Source organism: Poecilia reticulata, linkage group LG21 (genome assembly GCF_000633615.1).
Source record: "Poecilia reticulata strain Guanapo linkage group LG21, Guppy_female_1.0+MT, whole genome shotgun sequence".
NCBI lineage: Eukaryota > Metazoa > Chordata > Actinopteri > Cyprinodontiformes > Poeciliidae > Poecilia > Poecilia reticulata.
The window spans coordinates 9,484,784-9,506,647 of NC_024351.1; the positions used below are offsets into that span (position 1 = coordinate 9,484,784).

The 21,864-nt window shown below is 38.9% G+C and overlaps 1 protein-coding gene across 4 annotated transcripts in view; it reads left to right on the forward strand.

The window, feature by feature from the left end:
• The window catches only part of fndc1 (fibronectin type III domain containing 1), a 32,775-nt gene extending 10,911 nt beyond the window's left edge, over positions 1-21,864 (forward strand). For 2 of the 4 annotated variants that reach the window (XM_008397632.2, XM_008397634.2), the window contains exons 3-22: positions 476-544; positions 3,946-4,185; positions 4,356-4,454; positions 5,039-5,156; positions 5,296-5,483; positions 5,897-6,004; positions 6,709-6,897; positions 6,994-9,573; positions 9,749-9,864; positions 9,960-10,071; positions 10,362-10,688; positions 11,334-11,408; positions 12,326-12,475; positions 14,225-14,461; positions 16,086-16,194; positions 19,050-19,129; positions 19,340-19,369; positions 20,376-20,537; positions 20,618-20,740; positions 21,107-21,864. In XM_008397632.2, coding sequence (XP_008395854.1) covers positions 476-544; positions 3,946-4,185; positions 4,356-4,454; positions 5,039-5,156; positions 5,296-5,483; positions 5,897-6,004; positions 6,709-6,897; positions 6,994-9,573; positions 9,749-9,864; positions 9,960-10,071; positions 10,362-10,688; positions 11,334-11,408; positions 12,326-12,475; positions 14,225-14,461; positions 16,086-16,194; positions 19,050-19,129; positions 19,340-19,369; positions 20,376-20,537; positions 20,618-20,740; positions 21,107-21,222 — 5,228 coding nt within the window. In that variant the 3' untranslated portion in view covers positions 21,223-21,864. The remainder of the gene's footprint in view (positions 1-475; positions 545-3,945; positions 4,186-4,355; positions 4,455-5,038; positions 5,157-5,295; positions 5,484-5,896; positions 6,005-6,708; positions 6,898-6,993; positions 9,574-9,748; positions 9,865-9,959; positions 10,072-10,361; positions 10,689-11,333; positions 11,409-12,325; positions 12,476-14,224; positions 14,462-16,085; positions 16,195-19,049; positions 19,130-19,339; positions 19,370-20,375; positions 20,538-20,617; positions 20,741-21,106) is intronic. The other 2 variants (XM_008397633.2, XM_017302351.1) reach the window with 2 other exon arrangements.

The following is a 21,864-nucleotide window of genomic DNA, read 5'->3' on the forward strand; positions in this document are numbered from 1 at the left end:
TGTGCTACTCAGTGTACGTTGTGGCAGTCCTTGCGGTCTTTCCAGCTCCGGTGAGGTTCGCCATAAATCTTTGGCAACTGGGCTGAAGTTTTAGTGCTGCCTCTCCAGAAATTCCTCTGGGTCCATATGCTGTTCTCTTAGAAGCATGAAAGCTACATTAGTTACCATAAATAACCCCGCTCTCTTTGCTTCCACATCATTAATATGTCTGGCCAGCCACTGCCGGAGCAAAGAAAAATTAAATAAATAAATAAAATAAGTTGACTTATTATGGGCAAGAAGAAGCAAGATGGAGAATAATGGAGAGAGGACATTAGAATAAACATTCCACTTTTTTCAGTATCTCATAAAAGGAATTGACCTGCTCACCAGAAAAGAACAACAGGCAGTATACTGATTAGATAAGGTTAGAGAAATGTTTTGTTCTGCGACTGACAGCATAACAAATACAGTCAGTTTCTTCTTTGCATTTCAGACCCAGAGTGGATCAATCTGGACGGATTTGCTGTGTTGAGTCATGCTCCTGTGAACAACGCATCAGCAGGTAAACTCTACCTCAAAGAAGAATTGTTTGCACTGGTCACTTTATTAGGTGCATTTTGTTCAACTGCTTTTCTTTAACGCAGAAGCACTAATTGCATTTGTCCATGTACAAAAATGTGGTGAAGATTACTTGCTTAATATCACAACAAGCATCAGAAGAGGGAAGAAAAGGGTTTTAAGTGACTGTGAATGTATCATGGTTGCTGGTCAGAAACTGCTGATATACTGCAGTTTTCATAAATAGTACAGACATTACAGAGAATGGTCCAAAGAGAAAATATACTGAGTGGAAATTGTGTTGACCAAATGTCTTGTCAGATGTCTAAATGATTGAAAGACTACAGTAGTTACAACAAGGGTATGCAGTATATCATCACTGGATGTACAACGCTTCAAACCAGATGCATTGAAGCAGCTAAGGAACACACCAAATATCAGAAATCTCTTTTTCAGCTGTGAGATGTAAGACTTTAGGTTCAAAATTTGGCTTGAACTCCATGAAAGCTTAGATTTACTTATGCCACCTTGCATCATTGGCTCAGCTCGGCACTGGAGGTGCCTCCCACTTCATATCCTCTGACTCGTTGTTTCCTATATTTTTAACCAGGTATATTTTCCCTTTGGGTCATCCAAAATTTAACATCGAGTAAGAATGTGTGGTAATGGTATATGCTATATAAATGACATCACATTTCCTTTACAATGATCTCAGTCGAAGGCAAACTGGTGTGAAATTTAGTAGCAGGCATATGTGCTGCTTGCTTATTGTCACATTAACATCTGTAAGGAACCTGTGGAACTCTGATGCAGAAGGTTATAACCCCCATTCATCAGTGCTTTGAGGGTAAATTTGCGTTCTTTTTATTTCCATTTGTTTCAGATAATAGGAACTTGTTATTGGAAGACTAACATGACCAGACAGATGTTCACACTGTTCCGGTTTGGTTTCTCTACATGTCTTACATCTTTGGCTTTTGAAGGGATTATAGGAACCACTTTTAGTTTTTCATTGGGAGGAGCAGAGAATCAAGAATCACATTTCAGTCTTTAGTGTTAGTAAGGCTAACCGAAATGCTTTTCTGTGGGCGAGTGTTGTTGCACAGTTTTGCTTTAGCGGCTTTAGTTAACCAACTGCTGGGTTCATGTCAAAGTAATGTTAGACAAAAAAATGTTTATGACACTAATTAATGGTTAAATAGTAAGAGATACTGATGCCGTAACAGTAAATAACTCAGGCTAGGAAGAAGGGCAAATGCATTATTTAACGATGGAGGGTTTATTTTGTCCTTGGATCCTAGAAAAACAGATCAGCATAATCATAAATTGTAATTATGTTTAATCACCTTTTAAGAAAGCTAATCTGAGAATATGCCCCCAAAGAGATGCTTACGTTACTCTTTTGCAGATTTCAGTAAAACAAATGATAGAATTTACTTTTTTCATTTTAGCTGAGAAAAGGAAACAACTTCTGTGTTCAAGGAGAATCACATCCAGGTCCGGTTGGTCCAAATGTACCACTGACCCTGTGCTTTGAAAATATCCAATGTTAATTCATATCACCAATTCAGAAGAGCTAAAAAAAAAACCTTGCATCACAATGACATCCAGTGTCACTGTAATGCATTGGATGCATTATAATGGATCCAGTGCATTATGTAATATGTATCAGAATATATTTTTGATCAAATACATTCAGAAACCGATAAAACTAAAATGCCAAAAGTTAAGCTCATTTATCAGGTCAGCTGCAGTAAATGTACTGTGCAAATGTAAACTATCAATTGGATGCTACATGCTCATCTGGATAGTTTGGCTTTTTAATGTTTCAGATTATGTGCCAAACTAATCACTGGTGGCAAACCACTGGTAAATAATTACTCATTCATCATATGTCATCAGTGTTGCGTACTTTATGTGCAGTTGTTTTGTTCCCCTCTTGGCCCATTAATAATCTATCTTGCCATATAAACCTCAACTGATTATCTGGGCATGTAGGAAAACTCCTTAGCAGAAAATTGTTTTTGGAGCTGAACCTTTGGGGAAAGTGAGCAACACACTGTATCCTGAGACCTAAATCTTGCAGTTTAACATTTGCAATATTTAGGTTGTTTTTGGATTTGGTGAAATGTCATGGACAGTAGTTACAGCCAGATAGTTTTTGAAAAGCCCCAAGGCAAAGAAAACTCATCTCATAAACATCTGATGCCAAACTGACTGAGGTGGCTCTCGCCGCTGAGGCAACAGTAGTATTGTCATGCCAGCTTTGCCACACCCTAAGCCATCAAGGCTAAAAAAAGAAAAAGAAAGAGATCAGGAATTAAACGCACTTTTGGAGTTAATGGTTTGTTTGTCAGCGCCAAACTATGCAGTGTGACAAATAACCAGAGAAAGAGAGGATGGCAATCTGGAAGTTAGCTGATGAAAACCACCTGATTCTGGTTCTGGTTTTAGAGAATAAGTGCCATCAGAGATGTTGGTAAAGTCAGGATTAAATATTTAATGACGCATTGGCTTATGGTATACTATAGGCTTCTTTAACATAGTATTTTATTTGTCTTTCAATAAAGAGGTTATGTTTCTATAGGTTGATATGTAAGACAGCAAAATATTCTATGGAAAAATCAGCTCAGCTGTGCTGGCAGGAAATGCGACATACAGACACCAAAAGCATAAAACAGTATTCCAGTTTGAAACACATTGAACAATCTATTTTCTGGACATCTTTGACTTTGGATAAATACATTGATTTTCACCTGATACCCTTTTGTTTTTCTTCAAATGTCACCTGTCATGTTTGCTGACTTGACACTATCCATCCTGTTCTGCATTTCCTTTTTTGATAGGACATTTGCTTTCATCTTCTTTTTCCTCTGATTACAATAATGAGGAAATGTTTATGAAAGAGTAGAAAAAAGAAAACAAGAGTAAGAAAAGTGGAAAGTTTTTTTATTTTTCATGCGTCTTCTGGCAGGTCTTTAGCTTACCACTTCATCAACCAGATGATCCCCTTCATCGGCCAAAAAGAAGGAGATTGTTTGGGAGTGAGAGTCAATGTGTAAAAGATTTCCCAAAGCGCAGTGGCTACTAGGATTAGTCACAAATTTAAAGCAGAACAGCAGAAGTTGGGACAGATGACAGGAGGACACATTGTTACTCTACATCTTTTCCTTTTAGTGTAAATGACTATGTTTACGGTGACCTCAGGATGAATGGAATATGTGTGTTTAATAATAAGCAAATGTGTAGTGAATGGAACAGAAGGTGCAGTCATTTTCCATATTAGAGTCTCAAGAAGGCCTCAGAGGGAAGTTCAAGTCAGTGCTCTGCATGGAACTAAGTTACGAGGACTCAAAGGTGGGATGAACTCAAGTGCTCTTTCTAAAGTTCATTATCGTCCACCAGCAGGTTTTGTCAGGACGGCAGTCAGAAGCAACTCTGCTGCAGCACGGAAGACCAGGGTGGACAGAACCACTCAGCCTGCGGGTGCGGCCTTCACCAGGACACACAGGAGGGCGCCTCAGTCCTCCTCGGGCCCAAGACAGCCTGAGAAAGCTTTGCCAGGAACCCCGCTGTTAGAAAGAAGACGCCAGCAGCGAACCAAGCCTCAGGCCGACCAGAGAACCCGACAAGCACAAAAACTCAGTAAGAGAACCTACATTTTGTACAACTGATAACCAGGGATTGTTTTGTTTTGTTTTGTTTTGTTTTGTTTTTTCTGTGATAAGATTGCTAGGTAAAAAAATTTTTTTGGGCTATCTTTAGTGTTCATAGTGTAAACCCTGGCCGTGCCTGGTATCCTTTTCTATTCATAGCATCTGAGTCCGTTCATGTGGTGTCACTGCAGGCACAGAAGGCCCTTGGGCAGAGTCTACCCAACAATGGAGCAGCTACAGCCAAAACTTCCCCACCAGGTACCCAGATTAAGCTCATTTAGAAAACCAAGCAGAAGTATCCATACCACTTGAACTTCTTTGTCACAAAAACCACAAATTTTATGTCATTTATTAGACCAAAACAAAGCAGTCTTTTGCAAATTTTCACCAAAGTGCCTTGCATTTTGTTCCACAGATCTTCACATCAACTCTGACCACCAGGAAGCTGCCAAGACTGCTTTTATTTCCTATGCATGACTTTTTTCACGAAGGCCTGGTTTATTTTATCTGAGCAAAGACCCCTATTTCAAACAGCTACTGTCTGCCTTGTATGTCTAGAGGCAAACCACAAACAGAAGTTATTGTTGCTGTCTTTCGACATAGGCTTTTGTCGTGCTGTTCGTCGTTCGTCTATAAAGAACAGATTTATGACGTGCTCTCTGTTAGTCTTCTAGAGTAACCATTACTCTTTATCGAAATAAGATCATTTTCGTTTGTGGTTGTGAAAAGACAAAATGTGAAAAGTGCCATAAATACTTTTGCAAGTCCCTATGGCAAGTAAATGAGCTTGTTTGCACCTAAACATGTTTGACTTGATGTCTGCGAAACTGTGTGTTGTTTAGAGCCTCCTGAATATGAGGCCCAGGACATCAGTGTGAGGGTCATGTCTGCAAAGTCAGTCCTCATCTCTTGGGTTGACCCAGCCGTTGAAATGAGTAAAGTCGACCCCGGGGCATCCAGGTGGGCTTTTAAAAACTGTTGCTGTGTATAACCTCCATTTATTTTATTTTTTTTAAACGACAGACAAGAATTTGAGGCAGAAAATGAGCTGAAATGTACCCTCATTGTAATAGAGCATCTTCATGTACTCTTTAATCAGATCATACACAGTCAGGTTCAGGGAGAAGGGAGAATCGGCACGCTGGGAGTACAAGGAAAGCAACCAGAGAAGAATAATGATCGACACCCTGTCCGCTGACGGCATGTACGAGTTCTCTGTCAGGATCTCTCAAGGAGGAAAACAGGGCAAATGGAGCGTTTCAGTATTTCAGCGGACTCCCGAGTCGGGTATGTATTGTCACAGCATTTGCTAAAAAAAAAAAAAAACCCTGTTAAGCCTTTTCTCCTTTTTCCTTCATGCTACACCTCATTACTATTGCCGCATACAAGTCTCTTGATATACATTTCTGGCTGCAGCTCTGTCAGAGTTGGAGCGGTTCTGCTATGTCACAGGAGCTCCTGAGCTGTGGTTCACTGGAATGTCAGAATTTATTGCCTGGCTTCCAGTTCAGATCTGCATCTGCAGCTCCATACAAACTGCCATGGGACATTTTCTGTCCATATAAGGCAGCTGTATTTTGTTCAGTCCAAGCTATACTTTCTCACACACTTCAGAAACCTGCTTTGACCTTTCATGCATCACGTTCTTCTGCTTTTTTCGCTCCTGATTTTATTTTATTTTATTCTCCACTCTTTCACAGCGCCATCTGGGCCACCTGAAAATTTTGAAGTCAAGCCACTAAGAGGAAAAGGAACTGCTGTGATTGCAACTTGGGATCCTCCAGAAGAACCAAACGGAAGGATAAGAGGTCAGGCTGGAAAGAAAGGCCATATATAATTTTATTGAATCTCTGCTGTCCTTTGGCATTACTTTTATAACCATGTGGATTATGGGTAAAAATTGTTAATCTGAATTTGAAATTCTCTTAATGAAGCTAATTTCATCAAGTGAGACATTTAAAAAACTTATAAATGGATTCAAAGTCTGTATAAGTCTGTATTACACACAGCAGATTGGGATCATTTTACATACATGTTTAGTAAGATTGACAATAATACAACGCAGCGCCATAAAAGCTACTATAGTTAGATGTAATAGTATAATATTTGTACCAGAGTCAAGACATTGTGGCCCACTTTACTCTACTTTTGTAGGTGTAGGGACATCAGGAAAGGGATTAGTTTGTATTTGGATGAAAAAGGTCAAGATACTTTAACATTTTTGCATCTAAGAAAACATTTTAGAAACATATTTTTATATTTTTTTTTTATCAGCTAGAGAATTATTTGAATTCGTAAACAATGACACTTTGAACCTACATGATTATAACTGAACAACATTTTTGTGTAACTCTTTTTGAGGTTTCATATGACTAATCTGAATTCACCTCAGTTGACTGAACTTTTCATTGATCGGATCACCAAGGCTGGAAACTCCTTTTGTTCTGGATTTTAAAATCGGAGGGATCTTTTAAAGCTTCATGCTGAATGTTTGTGCTTTCTGTCCACACAGAGTATATTTTGTCCTATGCCCCTGCTATTAAACCATTCGGGATGAAAAGCATAACATATCGGGAGGGCACCACCAAAGCCACCATTGATGGCCTGACACCAGGAGAGCGTTATATTTTCAAGATCAGAGCCACCAACAGGAGAGGAATGGGACCACAGAGCAAGGCCTTCAGTGTTGCCATGCCACGGTGTAAACACATTTGACTCTACATAATATATGCATGCATTTATCCTTGAAAATCGCACATCATAACTCCTTGATCGTTTTCACTTTTGTCTCTGCCAGCCAGTGGTACAACCTCTTCACTTTCAAAAACCAAGGACACTCCGACAACTAGTAAACCTATAATCGAACAGGATACTGATAGGAAATCCGACCTCGAGCCCACAGAGGTGCCTGAGGGTCCAGTTACAACCCCAAAGCCACACAATACCAACAGACGTGTCCGTCCACTTTCCCAGACACGTTCTTATCACAGTATCTTCTCCTCTATCAGGGGTTCAGTCAGGAACACAGCAAACAGAGGCTTAACAAGAGGAGCAGAGAGAGAACATGAAGAACAGGTAGATGACAAAAAACCCACAACACCATCTCCTGTAGTAGAAACAACTACAGTTGTGCCAGAGACAAAAGAGCTGGACAACGATGTCTCCCCTCTGTCTGAGGAGGAAGTCGATTATGATGTTGAGCCCCTCACTACAGAAACACCCAGCCTGAAGGTTTTGACACCCTCCCCGACCAAATCTGCATTTAAGCGTCCTTATCGACCAAATAGAAGGCCAATCAAGATCAGGGTCCACCAAAAAACTGGATCTAAAAGTACTTCTTCTGTGTCATCCGCTGATTCATCTTCATCATCCTCAACTTCATCCTCATCATCCTCTGCAACATCCCCAGTTTCCTCCTCTTCTGAGAACTCGTTTTCTTCTTCCTCCAGATTGTCATTGTCCCACACTTCATTATTGCCTTCCTCGCATGTTCCAGAATCAGAACCAAGTAAAAAGGACAGCATCGAGTCAACAAACCACGAGACCGCAAAAATACACCAAAAACCCGACCTAACTTCAACTAGAAACAGTTTAACACACGGAAAGCCCTTGGTCGTTGTCAATTCGCAGGAGACAGAGTCTGCACTGACAGATACCAGCTCTTCCATGGCAGAGCGCAGCAGTAACGCTGGCTCTCGTTTTGGTTCAAGATATGGTCATGGACGACGACAGCCTGGATCTTTCTTTAGAGGGAATTCAACTCGATTGCTAAATGGCTATAAGCCAGCTGTGACCACTCAGTTTCATCTACCAAGCCGAAGTAAGAATCAGGTGATATCAAATACAGGTAGATCAGATAAAACCCAGTCTACATTAACAGAAAGAAGTCAAAATCAAGAAACCTCAAATCCTTCTGATCCAAAATCATCCATGTCAACTTCAAGAAGCACACTGGACAGTCACACAACATCAGACTTATCGGTTTTTGACAAATCACAGCCCACATCAGAGTCAAGGTCTCACGACTCTAAAATATCACAAGACAGTCAAGCATCCACATCACATGGTGGTCCAATCCACAATTTGAATAGAGATACATCAGATTCTTCTCAATCGGTGTCACAAAGACATAGTTCTTCAACTTCACAAAACAACAAAAACTCACGGGGTTCAGACACATCATCTAATCGAGACATTTCTCCCAGCAAGAGAACTGAAAACACTGACTACACTAATAAAGATGATATAGAAAGTAAAGCTGAGGGGTCAACTTTGAACTCCAGAGCTCAAACCACACAAGACATTAGGGAAGAAGACAGACAAGATGAAAGTAGTAATAAAAAAACTGTGGGTCCTCGTACAAGAATTAGCTCTTCGTTTGCCGAAAGATTTCCTTGGCTAGCAAGTCAATATCCAGGCAGATTTACCTCGAGTTCAAGGACTTCATATCCCCGGCAGGATGCCAGGACTCCTTTAACAAGGGTGTCATCATCTGTTGGTGCTGGGAGACCACTCTTAAGAGAGACACCAACTAGGGTTTCAGGGGCAGCTGGAGCTTCAGGAGTTTCTTTAAAGCAAGAGACCACTGAAGATCTGAAGATCACATCCAGACCTGATTCATTGAAAAATAGTGTTGTACTGAACTCTGGGAAGTCTTCTTTGCCCAATCAACATGCCGTAACTGGTGACACCAGAAATCCAGCAACAGTTTCTTCCTCTGAAACATTAATGTCTTCAAATTCTGGCTCCCTTTCGCTTGAGAAATCAAGTGCATTAAGAGACTTCAGTGAGGTCACCCATAAAGAAATATCTAAGAGTGAAGATAATATGAGGGAAAATGTTGATACACTGAGTACAGAGAGGAATGGGAAGCTGACAGATCAAACATCTGTCCAGACAAATCCTGCTTCACCATCTGTCCATAGACATGAAGAAAACAATGAGAGCGTGGCTACAAAAGAAACTTCGTCCAGAGCAAGAGCGGGAACTTCTACTGGAATAAGTCCAAGTATTCATCGTTCTGGCGTAGGAACGAATGGGAGGGTACGGTCTTCTCTGTTAGCGAACAGGCAGCTTGCTGGATCAAGGTTTTCTGTCAGACCACATCTAGTGCAGAACTCTCGGCTTGGTGGGTCAACACCCGACTCATCTTCAACTTCTTCCTTAAACATGCCCAAACCAGTCCTTACCTCTGCCAGTGACGCTGATCGTGATGCTACTGTGAAAGATACAGAATTAACTGGTGGAAACACACATTCCGGATCGTCTTTACCTTCATCCAGAGACACTTTTAGGAATCAGGGGGGTAGGACTCGCTATCCCATAGTCAGAGGGAGCCCAAACAATGGAGGACGATTCAAGCCAGGCAATGGAAACGGTAAAGTCTTTTGGTATTTGTATGTGTTTAAAAATACTGTTTGTGCTATTTTTAAACCCTGTTTCACTTTAAATGTATAGGAATGTACTTGAACTAAAGGTTAATTTCTAAATGATAAAGTGTGTTAAACTATAATGATTATAGTAAGCTCTGCCTCCAATTTTTTAACTGGTAGGTAAAAATGGAAAGCCCAATCTGACGGCAAAGAATGGAAAAGACACCACTTCCACTCAGGGAAGCAATAAGGCTATTGGACACAAGTTCATCACTGGGCCGGATGGAACCAGATGGGTAACAAACTTCTGTGGGCTTTAGTGAACTCTTATTTCCCATCTTGGTATACATCAAATGTATGCTTTGGTAAAAAAAATAAAAATTCTCTGCAGGTGGTTGACTTGGAGAAAGGCGTTCTCATGAACCAAGATGGGCAAGTTCTTCAGGACTCACAAGGCAAAGCCAAGAGAGTTGTCCTTGGAGAAGATGGACGCACCATTTTTGGTAATATACTGTAGATATTATTTTGTTGCTTGTTTTTCATTTAAGTATCATATAAACCTCAAAGATCTGAGAAATTTGTACCAATTCAAACTACTGTGATTTGGTGCAAACCAATCACAAGTCTCTGAAAACAGCTTTTAAAGCTGTTTATACTTATAACCAGCTTTGGTTTTCCATGTTGATTGCATTTATTTTACAACATGAGTGTAGAGTCTTAAATGTGATACAGTTTTTACATTTGAAACTTCTAAAAAGACACTCTTCTCTCCTCCTCTATCATATGCCACCAGACCAAATGGGTAGCCCCCTCGTAAGCCAGGAAGGTATTGCTTTGTTCGGTCATGGCAGAGACAGCCAGCCTGTGGTCAACCCCAAAGACAAGGTCCTTATGATTGGAGGAAAACCTGTTCTTGGTTTGGATGTGCCTCCTCCCAAAACTTCAACCACCACTACTTTGGCTCCCACTACCACCTTAGAACCAACCGCAGATTGGACCATGGAGGATTTTAGCACTGCACTGCCCTACCCAACCTGTCCACCAGGAACTTTCTCCAAAACAGATGAATTTGGATATCCAATTCTTGATCCAGAAGGAATTTTGGACTGCTATCCTGAAGGTGAGGACATTAGGGTCAATGCAGGTACATTGACAAGAGATGTCTTAGTAAATTATCTTGTTGCATTAGTCAAATATCACACACTGACAACATTAACAGATTTTTTTGACCAATTGGAAGTCAAATTAATCACCAAAAATAATAAGCATACAAAAAGTATGACTTCACTCAGTTGAACTTGAAACCACCCAGGCCAAGACTGTGAATGTTTCCTGTCTGTATCCACAGAGTCCCATTACTGTGTGTATTAGTGTGTGATCTGGTGTGTGTATAACAGATCTGAGTGCATTTAAGTAAGACCACAGAAGCCACATGTAAGTCTCTGCATGTGGAAGCTGGCTACGGTCACAGCACAGACTGGTTAAACGCTCTACAATCTTTCAGTTGCACATTGTCATTGGTGTGACAATACGCCAAGAAACAAGCATAAACATATAACAGGACTTTCCTGTTATGTACTGCATATTTGTATAAAATCTAAGTCTGGATTAATTACAATAAATGCAATTACATCACATAGAAACAAGTCAAATAACAAGCGCAAAGCTGTTTTTAAATGAAAACATATTTTGTTATTATTATTGGTTCAGAAACTTTAAATCAATTGTGAGATTGATGTTGCAGCTTGTTCTACTTCTCTGACAGAGGAATCCTCAGGGATGGAAATGGATCCTATGCTTACAGTGGTCATGATGCCTGATGCTTTAAATCTTGACAAAGGTATTGGCTGCGTTTGGCTTCGGACCAATCTACCACAGGGCTTGAATTGACTAATTGCACTGCATGATTCTTTGTTTGTTGTCTGTCACACAATTCTCTTTTAATGATTTGCCAACATCTCCCTTCTCCACTTTGTTGACCTTTCCTGTGGTCTTCATTTATTTATTTATTTTATTTTATTTTTTCGTGAAAGCATTTTGCTTGATCAAAGTTCATCACTATGGTCCTGGATCACATCCACTATGGCCTGCTTTGAATCACTTTTTACTCCAAAAGCCTCACGTTGTTCCTAAGCTAAAATGAATGTCCTTGCTTATAATTTCAATCAATGTATTTTGCAGTTTCAAATCTCTGTTGTTATATAATGTCTAGAACCTAGCTTCTGCCAAACAGCAAGCTGAATGAAAAACTGCAGGGCCTGTTTTGTGTGAGAACTTACATTTACTTGGTCGCTTTAGGGGATTAGTTGCTCATAATATTCTTTTTTTTTTCTGTTTTGGGCTTGCCAGAAAAGTCTCACTGAGTTTTGAAATATTCTTAACGCTTTCTTGCCATGGCACCGTGCTGGTCAGCATGTATGTGGATCATGATGTAGCAGCACTGTGCACTGGTGCAGCCCAGGTCATAAACTGGGATGAAAGAGGAAGGAGTTTATTAAATGACATTACAGGTTTGATTGGTTAGGAGAGTTGTGAAATCGTTTTTGCTGCACGCACGGAAAATATGGGTAGCAAAATTACAGCTTTAGATGTTGATTACAAGCAAAGTAAGCTCACCCATCTATCCACAGTAGAGTAAACTAGTCCAGCGTTTTCATTTTACAGTCATTGTTAAGATTACAAAAGATAAATGCTTAGTTTGAGCAAAAATATTGTACATTTATTTATTAAGTACTGATTAACACGTACGATTTCTAGATGAACTGTTGGTCCAAACCACCTTACCACCAACTACCACCACAACTACTACCACTACCACAGCAATCCCAACTACAGAGCCACAAGTGAGGGTGTCCAACAGAGGGCCTGTATCAGAGTTTGATCTCAGCGGGAAGAAGCGCTTCACAGGTACTCAAAACATTTACTTCTGAATCCCTCAGCAAAAATAAATTAACCAGTCATGTCATTAGATGTTCCTGTTAAATGGCAAACACAAATGGCAAATCAGTTAATGACATGGTCGCAGTTCACTAAATTAAGGTATTTAGAGGTGGTGATGAAGGCTCACTGAAATTCAAATTCAGCATCAGATTTCAAGTGGATTTAAGTGGCTCTGAATGTGATGTAGCTGGTCAGAGTATTAATAAAGTGAGCAGTTAATATGAGCTTAATTTTTCCTGCAGTTCTTGCTCATTGCTTAAGTCTTTTTTTAGTACCTAAAGGACACAACTCAAGCCTTACTGCTGAAAAGGCTTGAATTTCAATCAACAATATTTCTGTGTTCACGATGAATACAATTGATTAATAATAAGTCAGATTTATATTCTTTTGGGGCAAACTACTTCCACAAGACAAGTAAAATACATTCAGGTACTTATTACCTTATCTGAATTTTGCTGCAGGGAAAATGTGTCACATTTTTTTATTCAGGGAATGAAAATTAATTTTCCATCCAACACTTATTGCTAGAAAGAATGATTTTTTTTTTAAATTTCTAATTCTCTCCTTGAGATCAAAATGTTGTCTCTTTTCGATAGTGTGTATGTTTTTAAATGTTCTTAAATGCATCTGTGTTGATGTATCTGTTTGATTGAGGAGAGCCAATGTTTAAACTCAATCTTAGGAAAAGAAGCCAGTATGTCACAACTGTTTGTGCAAATTGCACATGAGAAACCTCTTGTGAAGTGAAAGAAGGTGTTGCACAACTGTTCTCGCTGTCTCTGTAATATTTAATGGCTATCAAACTGACTTTGACTTTTGAAATTTCAACAACATCCAGCAATTTTTAGGGGTGACGAGACATCTGGTTACCATAAAATCAGATTTTGGTCCATCAAGGACGTTTATCACTCTCCCTGCAGAGAGGGGCCATTGACATCAACCTCTACAGTATGTTATCCTGGACTAATGGCTGTTTTTTACTTACAAACAGATTAAATGCATACTGTCACTTTCGTTTATGTTGATATTTGAGAGGAGCCTTTTAAAAAGTAGAATTTATGACCATGTCCTTATAAATACAATATGAATGAATCTGCTCCAAAGGCGAGCTGCAATGATGCAACGATGCTGAACACCCACAGATTTATAATTCACATGACCATGTGAAAGCCATCATTCTTCCACGTTAAAAATGGAAATCATAAAATTCGAAGTGTCTGGCCTCAGCGCAGATAGATGAGTCTGTTGGCTCAACGTGGAGACTTCCTCCTCCAAGTTTATTAGATTAATATTTTTAGGTCCACATCAGCAGCTTGCCAGTCCCCTGACATGCTTTAGAGAAAAAAGAAAGTGTCTGACAGAGACTCCTGCAGCCTTTGATTTCTGGTTTGTCTGAACAAATTTTACTCAAAAATATTCCCTAATCATTCTCAATATCTGAGGTGAAAATATTTTTGTCATAATTTGTTTCAGAGCTTATCTATTAGCTATCCTGAAAATGATTGTAACTGATACAAATTAAAGTTGTATATTTCAGTTATGATGTTTTTGGACCTAGACTTTGAACTATAATGTTAACTATTCATCTCCTGAACATCATCTGGAAATGCTGGAAAAGTAATTTAGAGTTTTATTTTAAAAAAGACATGTCTGTATTAAGACACATCCAATATCAGCATGCCTCACTGAAATAAATAACCTTGTTTTGGCCTTCAGCTCCTTTTGTGAACTACATCCAGAAGGACCCAGGTGCACCTTGCTCTTTAACGGAGGCTCTGGAGTACCTTCAAGTAGATGTCCTGGAAAACTTGATGGAGAAGGACCGCATGGCAGTCAATCAGAACCAGCCTCCAAAACACAAACCTCAAAACTTCACCGTGGTTGCCATGGAAGGTTGTCACTCTTTTATCATCCTGGACTGGGCCAAACCTCTGAAGGATGATATGGTGTCAGGTAAGGAGTTATTTCCCAAAATAACAAAGCTGTACTTGCTCATGTACCCCCACATTTCAAATGACGAAAACAAACATAATGTCAACTTTGAATCACTGGCTCTACTAGCAACACCTCTATTTACCAGAGTTTACACCAAATAGTTGCTTTCTTTTTACCCACACACAGCTATTAGTTGTTAACAAAGGTAAATAAAATTAAAAAAAATTTGTTTAATGCACTACATCTTAACCATTATGTTGTATGTTTGTGTAATCCTCAATTCCATAACTAGCAGAGGGTGCCATGCTGAATTTTGGGAAGGTGAGGCACATCCACTGACATAGGAGCATACCCTTCAGTGTAATCATTGCTATGTCCCTGTTTAATATTAGCAGAGCCCCATGTACTTTGAAAACACGTCTGCTTCCAAAACTCTTGAATGTCTGTGCTGCTGTGGAGACCATCCCCGTGGCCTTGTCACGTCGGTTTATATTTCCGCATGAAGCTCCACAGGTGAGGTTTTGCTCTTAAGAACAGGAGCCAAAAAAAGAGCCCCAGTGTTCAGCTAAATGGAACCTGTTTCATCAACCTCTTCTTTACTGCGGTTTGGCAAATACATTTAACATGCTTTTAGGCATTCCTCATGACTCACTTTGAAGAATTGGTCCCAGAAGTGTTCTGCGAAAACCAAAAAATCGTTTCTAAATGAACACATTGCAAAATGGTTGCTTTACTCCTACTGTTTCACATGGAAAATAAAAAAAATAAATAAATAAAATCTGTCAACCTGCATTATGACATAAGGAAAGGATGTAACAAAGAAAAATCGGAAGAAAACAACCAACTGTATGAGGCGTTCTGAGCTATCAGGGTAACAGTCTGGCCACACTGAGGAACAGTGTGTTTCCTTTGGCAGACAAACACAGTCTGCTGGTCATGCTGTGGACGACTTCATCCTCTGATGCATAAAACAGATAGATGGTGTACTGTTGCTTGTGTTTTCTTTTTCTCTTTCTTTTGAACTTCCTCTCCTCTCAGCCTGTTGAACTTTGCATGTAACTTGTCTCTTGAAAAGGTTTCTCTTCTCCATATTTTGCCCCCTTTACAACTACACGTGGAGTAATTTTAGATATTTTCTGTCTGTTCATCCATCCGTCTGTCCGTCTATCTATCTTATAAAGGCCGATGTACATCAGAGAGGGAATAAAAATGTGAAAGAAGAAAAACAGTCGCTGGTATTTTCCTTCTACGCAGAGAGTGCCCAGCTGTTTTGGCGCAGCTCCAGTTAAAACAGATGGAAAAGTCAGGAGGTCCAATAGACTCAATCGGTAGTTGAGTGTGTTGCAGAGGTGGTTACCACAATTTTCAAATGAATAACTGAGGGTCACGTGACTTGAAGAAACCGAGTAGCGTTTAGGGAATACTCAGTGCAGCCAAGCAAGATGGGAAACTTTATTCATTTTTAAAGAAACCCAAGACTCCTTTCAAGCGTTTTGGCAGGTCATAATAGTATGCGTATATTTTATTCTGTTTTTAAGTAGCTGCTATCAAATAAATTCTGAGTAGTCATCAAAAGTAAAATATAAAATGTAAGTGTTTCGAAGAAAAGGATTACAGTTTACTTTTGCATTGCTTCCTAAAGGTTACATGGTCCACAGTGCTTCTTATGACGACGTCCTCAACAACAGGTGGTCGTCCAGAATCTCCAATGGGACCCACCTGCCTGTGGAAAATCTCAAGCCCAACTCCAGGTAACAGATGTAATGGTGTGTGTTTGTACCCCTGCGCAATTCATGCATATTTGCTTTGCGAGAAGTTCATGTCTGGTGTTCAAGTGATTTACCGAACAACCTGCGACTGGGGAGGCATGAAAAGAAGAGCCAGATTTTAAAGAGATCTGCTCGGTTCTGATATTTTTACAGTGTAAGCTGATCTCACTGTGGGGTTTTCATTCCAGCGTTTTATAAAAGTGCATGTATGTCAAACCAGATTCATGCAGCTCAGAGTAGATTGTGAGCTGGACCCTGTAAAATTCAGAAAAGCCTTCTGAGTAAATTGGGTAAATGGAGGCAGGCACAGAAACAGATTTAAACCTAATGCGACACATGGCTGTAAAAATTCTCTTGGGAGCTTAGAAAATTGAACAATGTCAACACAGCACTTATTATCCAACCCTCACTAACAGATACAGCTAGCTGTGTCTGTTTCTGGTGTCAGAGTTTCCAAAACCTTGTTCTGCTGTTTTAACAATTCAATCATGTAAGCAAGAGAGCTGCTGCTGGAAACTCAAAGCCTATGAAAGTCTTTAGCAGATTTTTGTTCAGGGTCCACTTAAAGTTTACCCCACTGTCTACAACAGCACAGCTTACTTATCTTTATATTGACAGTGTTTGATCAGTTTTGATGTCTGCATTTACCATATTCTACTTAGCATTAAATAATAGTCAATTAAGCATGTGACAATATCTACCAACATTATGTAGTGGTATGGCTTCAAAATGGCAAAAACTGTAATTCCTAAAAAAAAAGAAAAAAAAAGTACTGGAGAACGTGCAAGAGAATGCTATTAAAAATGCAGGGTTGTCTCTTACCCACATGCTCCTGTGCACTACTGCTTGGATAGCAGAAAAGATGTTGCTACATTTTTCCCTTGTTTACAAGAAAGACAAACTTGGTGACTTTTTCAAGGTATAGATTTTGGGCAAGACAGGTTCATTTATGTTGCAATAATCATACACAGGATAATTCAAGGGCTTGCATAAAAAAACTGCATTTAAAATAAAATAAATCTAAGTTAGACATAGCACGAGTGAAATAATAATATTTGACTTTAAGTAGCTATGAAAGCAATTAGATTGTATTATGAGTTTGTTTGAAATACCTATCTATATACCATGATTCTGTGAAACAAAGTAATTTTCCTTGAAGATTATTCTTCCATGAGAATCTCATGTTGCCCATCCAAGTAACTAAATCAAAACACTATGTTTTGCTTTCCAATTTTATTGATTGGTTATTAAATAAATATCCCTTTATGGATACTTTCTGTATAATTTTGTTGTTCACTTTGTTCTTTGGCTTAGAAAGATATAAAAATAAAAAGTCTAAAACACATATTTATATTGTATACTAATATATTCATCCAATTTAGCATAAAGTAGTATGAATTGGGCTTTGTGTGGTGAAATGTACAATATACCCTGGTCTTGTCTCATACCTACACCCACATACTGTTTGAAAAATATAGTTTGGCTCTTACCAAACACCTGCCACCAAGCGCCACAATTGCATGCAGGTGTTTTCCACAAGTTTTCAAGTTGGGTTTTCCTTCCTGGCAGCTACTTTATACCAAAGATCGTATTGTGTTTTTTTTTAAGTTGAAAGCTCCCGTTGGTTGCCAGAAGTATTCAACCACAGCAGTATTACACCTCCCTGCATATCCTCACTCGGAAAATTCCTACTTTTCATAGGACTGGCTAAGTGGTAGAATGATAGATGAACCTCACTGATACTGTGTTATTTTAGGCTCCTCTAAGTTCCGCAGAGCATTTTACAATGTTTTTTCTCACTCAGAGATCACCACAACACAGATATGAAAACAATCATTTCAATCATTTTTTATTTATTTTTTTACTTGTGGTAAACCTGTGATGCATAATTGGATACGCATGTTCATAAAATCTGTTCTTGACTACTTGCACATGCAATTATTTTGTCACTCCAAATAACATCAGTCTTAAATGACTCGATTGTGTTGGTGTAGCATTTTGCACTCTGTTTTAACACTCTGTCTCGCATTCGCTGGACACAGTTCCTTCCTTTTGCCTTTTACATTACATCATCTCTCAGCAGCTGCATTGCTTTATTGTCTCTCGCTCTGAGAAACATTTTGGTCAATGTCGTCATATGGCCGTAGTGATTGGATCCAGGCTTGTGGCTGCATATGATGAAACCTTTTGGGTAGAAAGTGATGGACCGTATAGTAATATACAGTATATTCATGTACATAGGTACATAGGCCTCTCAATGTTGCAGAGTCAGAAAAGTACTGCATAAATCAGTCATTTGCAGTGGAAAGGTTTGCAAACGCTTCTAGCTATCTGCTGTGTTTTCATTGTGAGAGGACTTTATAATTCATCTCCCATCTAGAGACAGGGTGCGCTCAATGCATGAGTTTGTTTTGCCCTTTGGCAATAAAATGTGTGACATGTACTAAAGCTCTCAGTCAGAAATGTCTCAGTTGACTACTCTCCTCGCGTCCTTATTTTTCCATTTGCGCGCAACAATTAAAAATCTATTTAACTGCCTCACTCTTTCCACAGGATTCCCCCCCCCCTCACTTTTATATTCATCCTGTACGCTTATCTGTTGAGTCGATCTCTGTAAATGTTTCTTTTTCACTCTCAATCACCTTTTTCTTAACTCCCACTTCCCTAGGGTCCTTTCCGCAAACAGCTTCTCTAAGCCCTTGAATCAGAGCAACGAAAGCGTGCCAAGTCATCTGCTGCACTCATTATCTTTTCCAGTCATAACACATCGGGCAGAATGACACTGGAGCCACTGAATCCCTCATTAAATCTCAGCATTGTGCTCTTCTTGAATGCAGGTACTACTTCAAAGTGCAGGCCAAGAATGTGTTTGGTTTGGGACCATTCAGCGAGACACTAACCTATGTCACTGAGTCAGGTATGTCTGCAAAAAAATACATATGGAGATCCTTTTTGGTCAGTGTTAAAATATTCAAACCAGCTCTCTATGCTGTTTGTATTGTATGATAGTGAAGATACAAGATGTGAACAGGAGACTAGAGATTAGTGATCATTGTTTCCATATTCATTTCAGTATTTCAAAGTTCATTTTCGTTTTTGAATGACATTGTCATATTTCTCCTTTCAGATGATCCTCTTCTCATTGACAGACCACCTGGTGAGTCTCTTCACTAATATGTGATTTAAAAAGTAGTATCTTTAAAAAAAATCATTTATATGTTAATTGACAAAAGAGAGATGTGAACTCATGTACTAATTTATTAAAAGTGAAATAAATGTTATAAGACTTGGTTAATATATTGTGGAAGTACTTAGGGAATAGAAATTAGAAAAGCAGAAAAACTAAAGTCATGTTTCAGACTTTTCCCCTTTAGGAACCTTTTCCTGGAGTCTGGGCGAGTCTTTATTTTTTCCACTGTAGATACTCATGTAAAACAGATTGCCAAGATATAAATTTATCCCCCCCCAACACTTCACCCTGAACCTTCAGGATGGAAGCATGTTGATGCAAGTTCAAGCTCTTTTGCAACTCCAGACATTTAAGCTTAAAATTATTCATTATTAATGTTTAATTGTTGCACTGTGTCATTCTGCTAATAATGAATCTATCAGGAACATACACCTTGGTTAAGTGAAAAATAATGTTAAGTCTAAATCTGTCGGGGCTATGTATAATTTTGGTCGAACAGTTTTTTGTCAGTGACATTATAAATGAAGATAAATATCAAATGTTCACTGTTGAACATCTTAAGATTCAGAGGCTGTAAATCTTGAGGGGAAAAATATAACAATTCAGGGTTTTAAGTTGTTTGTTTCAATTTTTTTATGTTCTAAGGGACATAAAAAAACAACCACAACTCCCCCAGGAATATGTCGTCTGACAGATTTTTGCTCATAAGAAACAAGGCACATTGTCGTGTGTATGTGCAATTCTCTTTTAGGACACACCATTCCGAGTTTATTAATAAAACATCTGCTAATATTAGATGTTTGCTTTGAGTTTGATGCTGTTTTCATTCTGCCAGCTTAAAAAAATGCCACATGTTGTGGAGACAGCAACTATTCTTCACACTTTTTCAGCAGCAGCCAAGATAATAATACACCACAACTCCTCTTCTGTTTTTTTTGTTGTTGTTTTTTTTTGTTTTTTTCCATTTCATCAGGTGGAGAACCAATCTGGATTCCTTTTACCTTCAAATATAACCCAGTCCACAGCAGCTGTAAGGGCAGTCAGTATGTCAAGCGGACGTGGTACAGAAAGTTTGTGGGTGTCGTTCTGTGCAACTCTCTACGTTACAAGATCTTTATGGGAGACGGCCTGAGAGGTAACGCGTTAACTTAGAAGTGTGGAGTACTTCTAAAAATCTTGATTTATTCAACCTTTTGAATAATTTCCACTCCCCAGAGCCTTTTTACAGTATAGGAGATACATTGGGCCAAGGAGAGGACCACTGCCAGTTTGTGGACTCCCACAAGGACGGAAGAACAGGGCCAGCCTACCTCTCAGAAACTCTGCCTTCAGCACAAGGTAAACACAAACAGCTGCACACATGGTTTGTGACTTCTAATTTTTTCCATGCAGACTGACTATAAATAGTTAGGCTGCAAGACAGAAGAATTCCTTTTTTTGTTGTTTTTTTAATCTATGTTATGCACACAAATGCAAAATAAAATTTGAATGGAAACTTGCTTTGTATTGGCAGACTGAAATATGCAAGTTTTGTAAAAAAAATAAATAAATAAATCTTAAACCATTCACTAGCTGATTTCTTCTGTATTTTGCTAGATGGAAAATATTAGCAAATATTAACTATTGATTTTATTTAATTTTTTCACCAAAAGTGTTTGAATACCCCATAATATTCTGGTCTTTGGTAAATCCTCTATTTTACAGGATATTACCGCGCCTACAGACAGGAGCCAGTTGCATTTGGAGTCATTGGCCGGCGTACATCACATCCATTTGTGGGCTGGTATGAATGTGGGGTTCCCATCCCTGGAAAGTGGTAACTTTGTTTGAGGAGGAGACATTTTCCATGAAGTTTAACGGCTCAGCATCCTGCTACAGGCTCTCACCTGCTGGTTTTGTCCTTTAAAAACAGACTTTTACCAACAAGCACAAAAACACCACTATATTGTAATGTTGCTTCAAAAAAAAATACATCTATGTACTTTTAACTGCTAAATATATTCCATTACAATGCACTTTTTATATAAAGCAGTCTGTATATGAGAGAAAAGAAGTTTGGTCTTGCTTAGCATACTCAGTATTACAAAGTGTTCTTTTACTATTAACAGAGACAGGTCCTTACCCAGTGTTATTTATCTCATTGATAGCAAAACCACATGTGGTGAATCCAGTGACACTGGACCAAAATAGAAACTGCAAGATAAACTGTACAAACAAGCACTAGAGATGTGTATAGGTCTGTTCATTTTCTATCTATGGTATTTGTATTACGTATTGCTATGACTTTTTTTTTTACTATTTGTGTTCTACGCCCATCATACTGTTTTCAATACCCCCATTTGTATCTCCTTGAAAATTTTAATATTACAATGTAAGTTTTATATGTATACGGACAAAGAATAAAAGATTAATTATGTGCTCAGGAAATGTCAGACGTTGAATAAAGGTGCTATGACAAACAA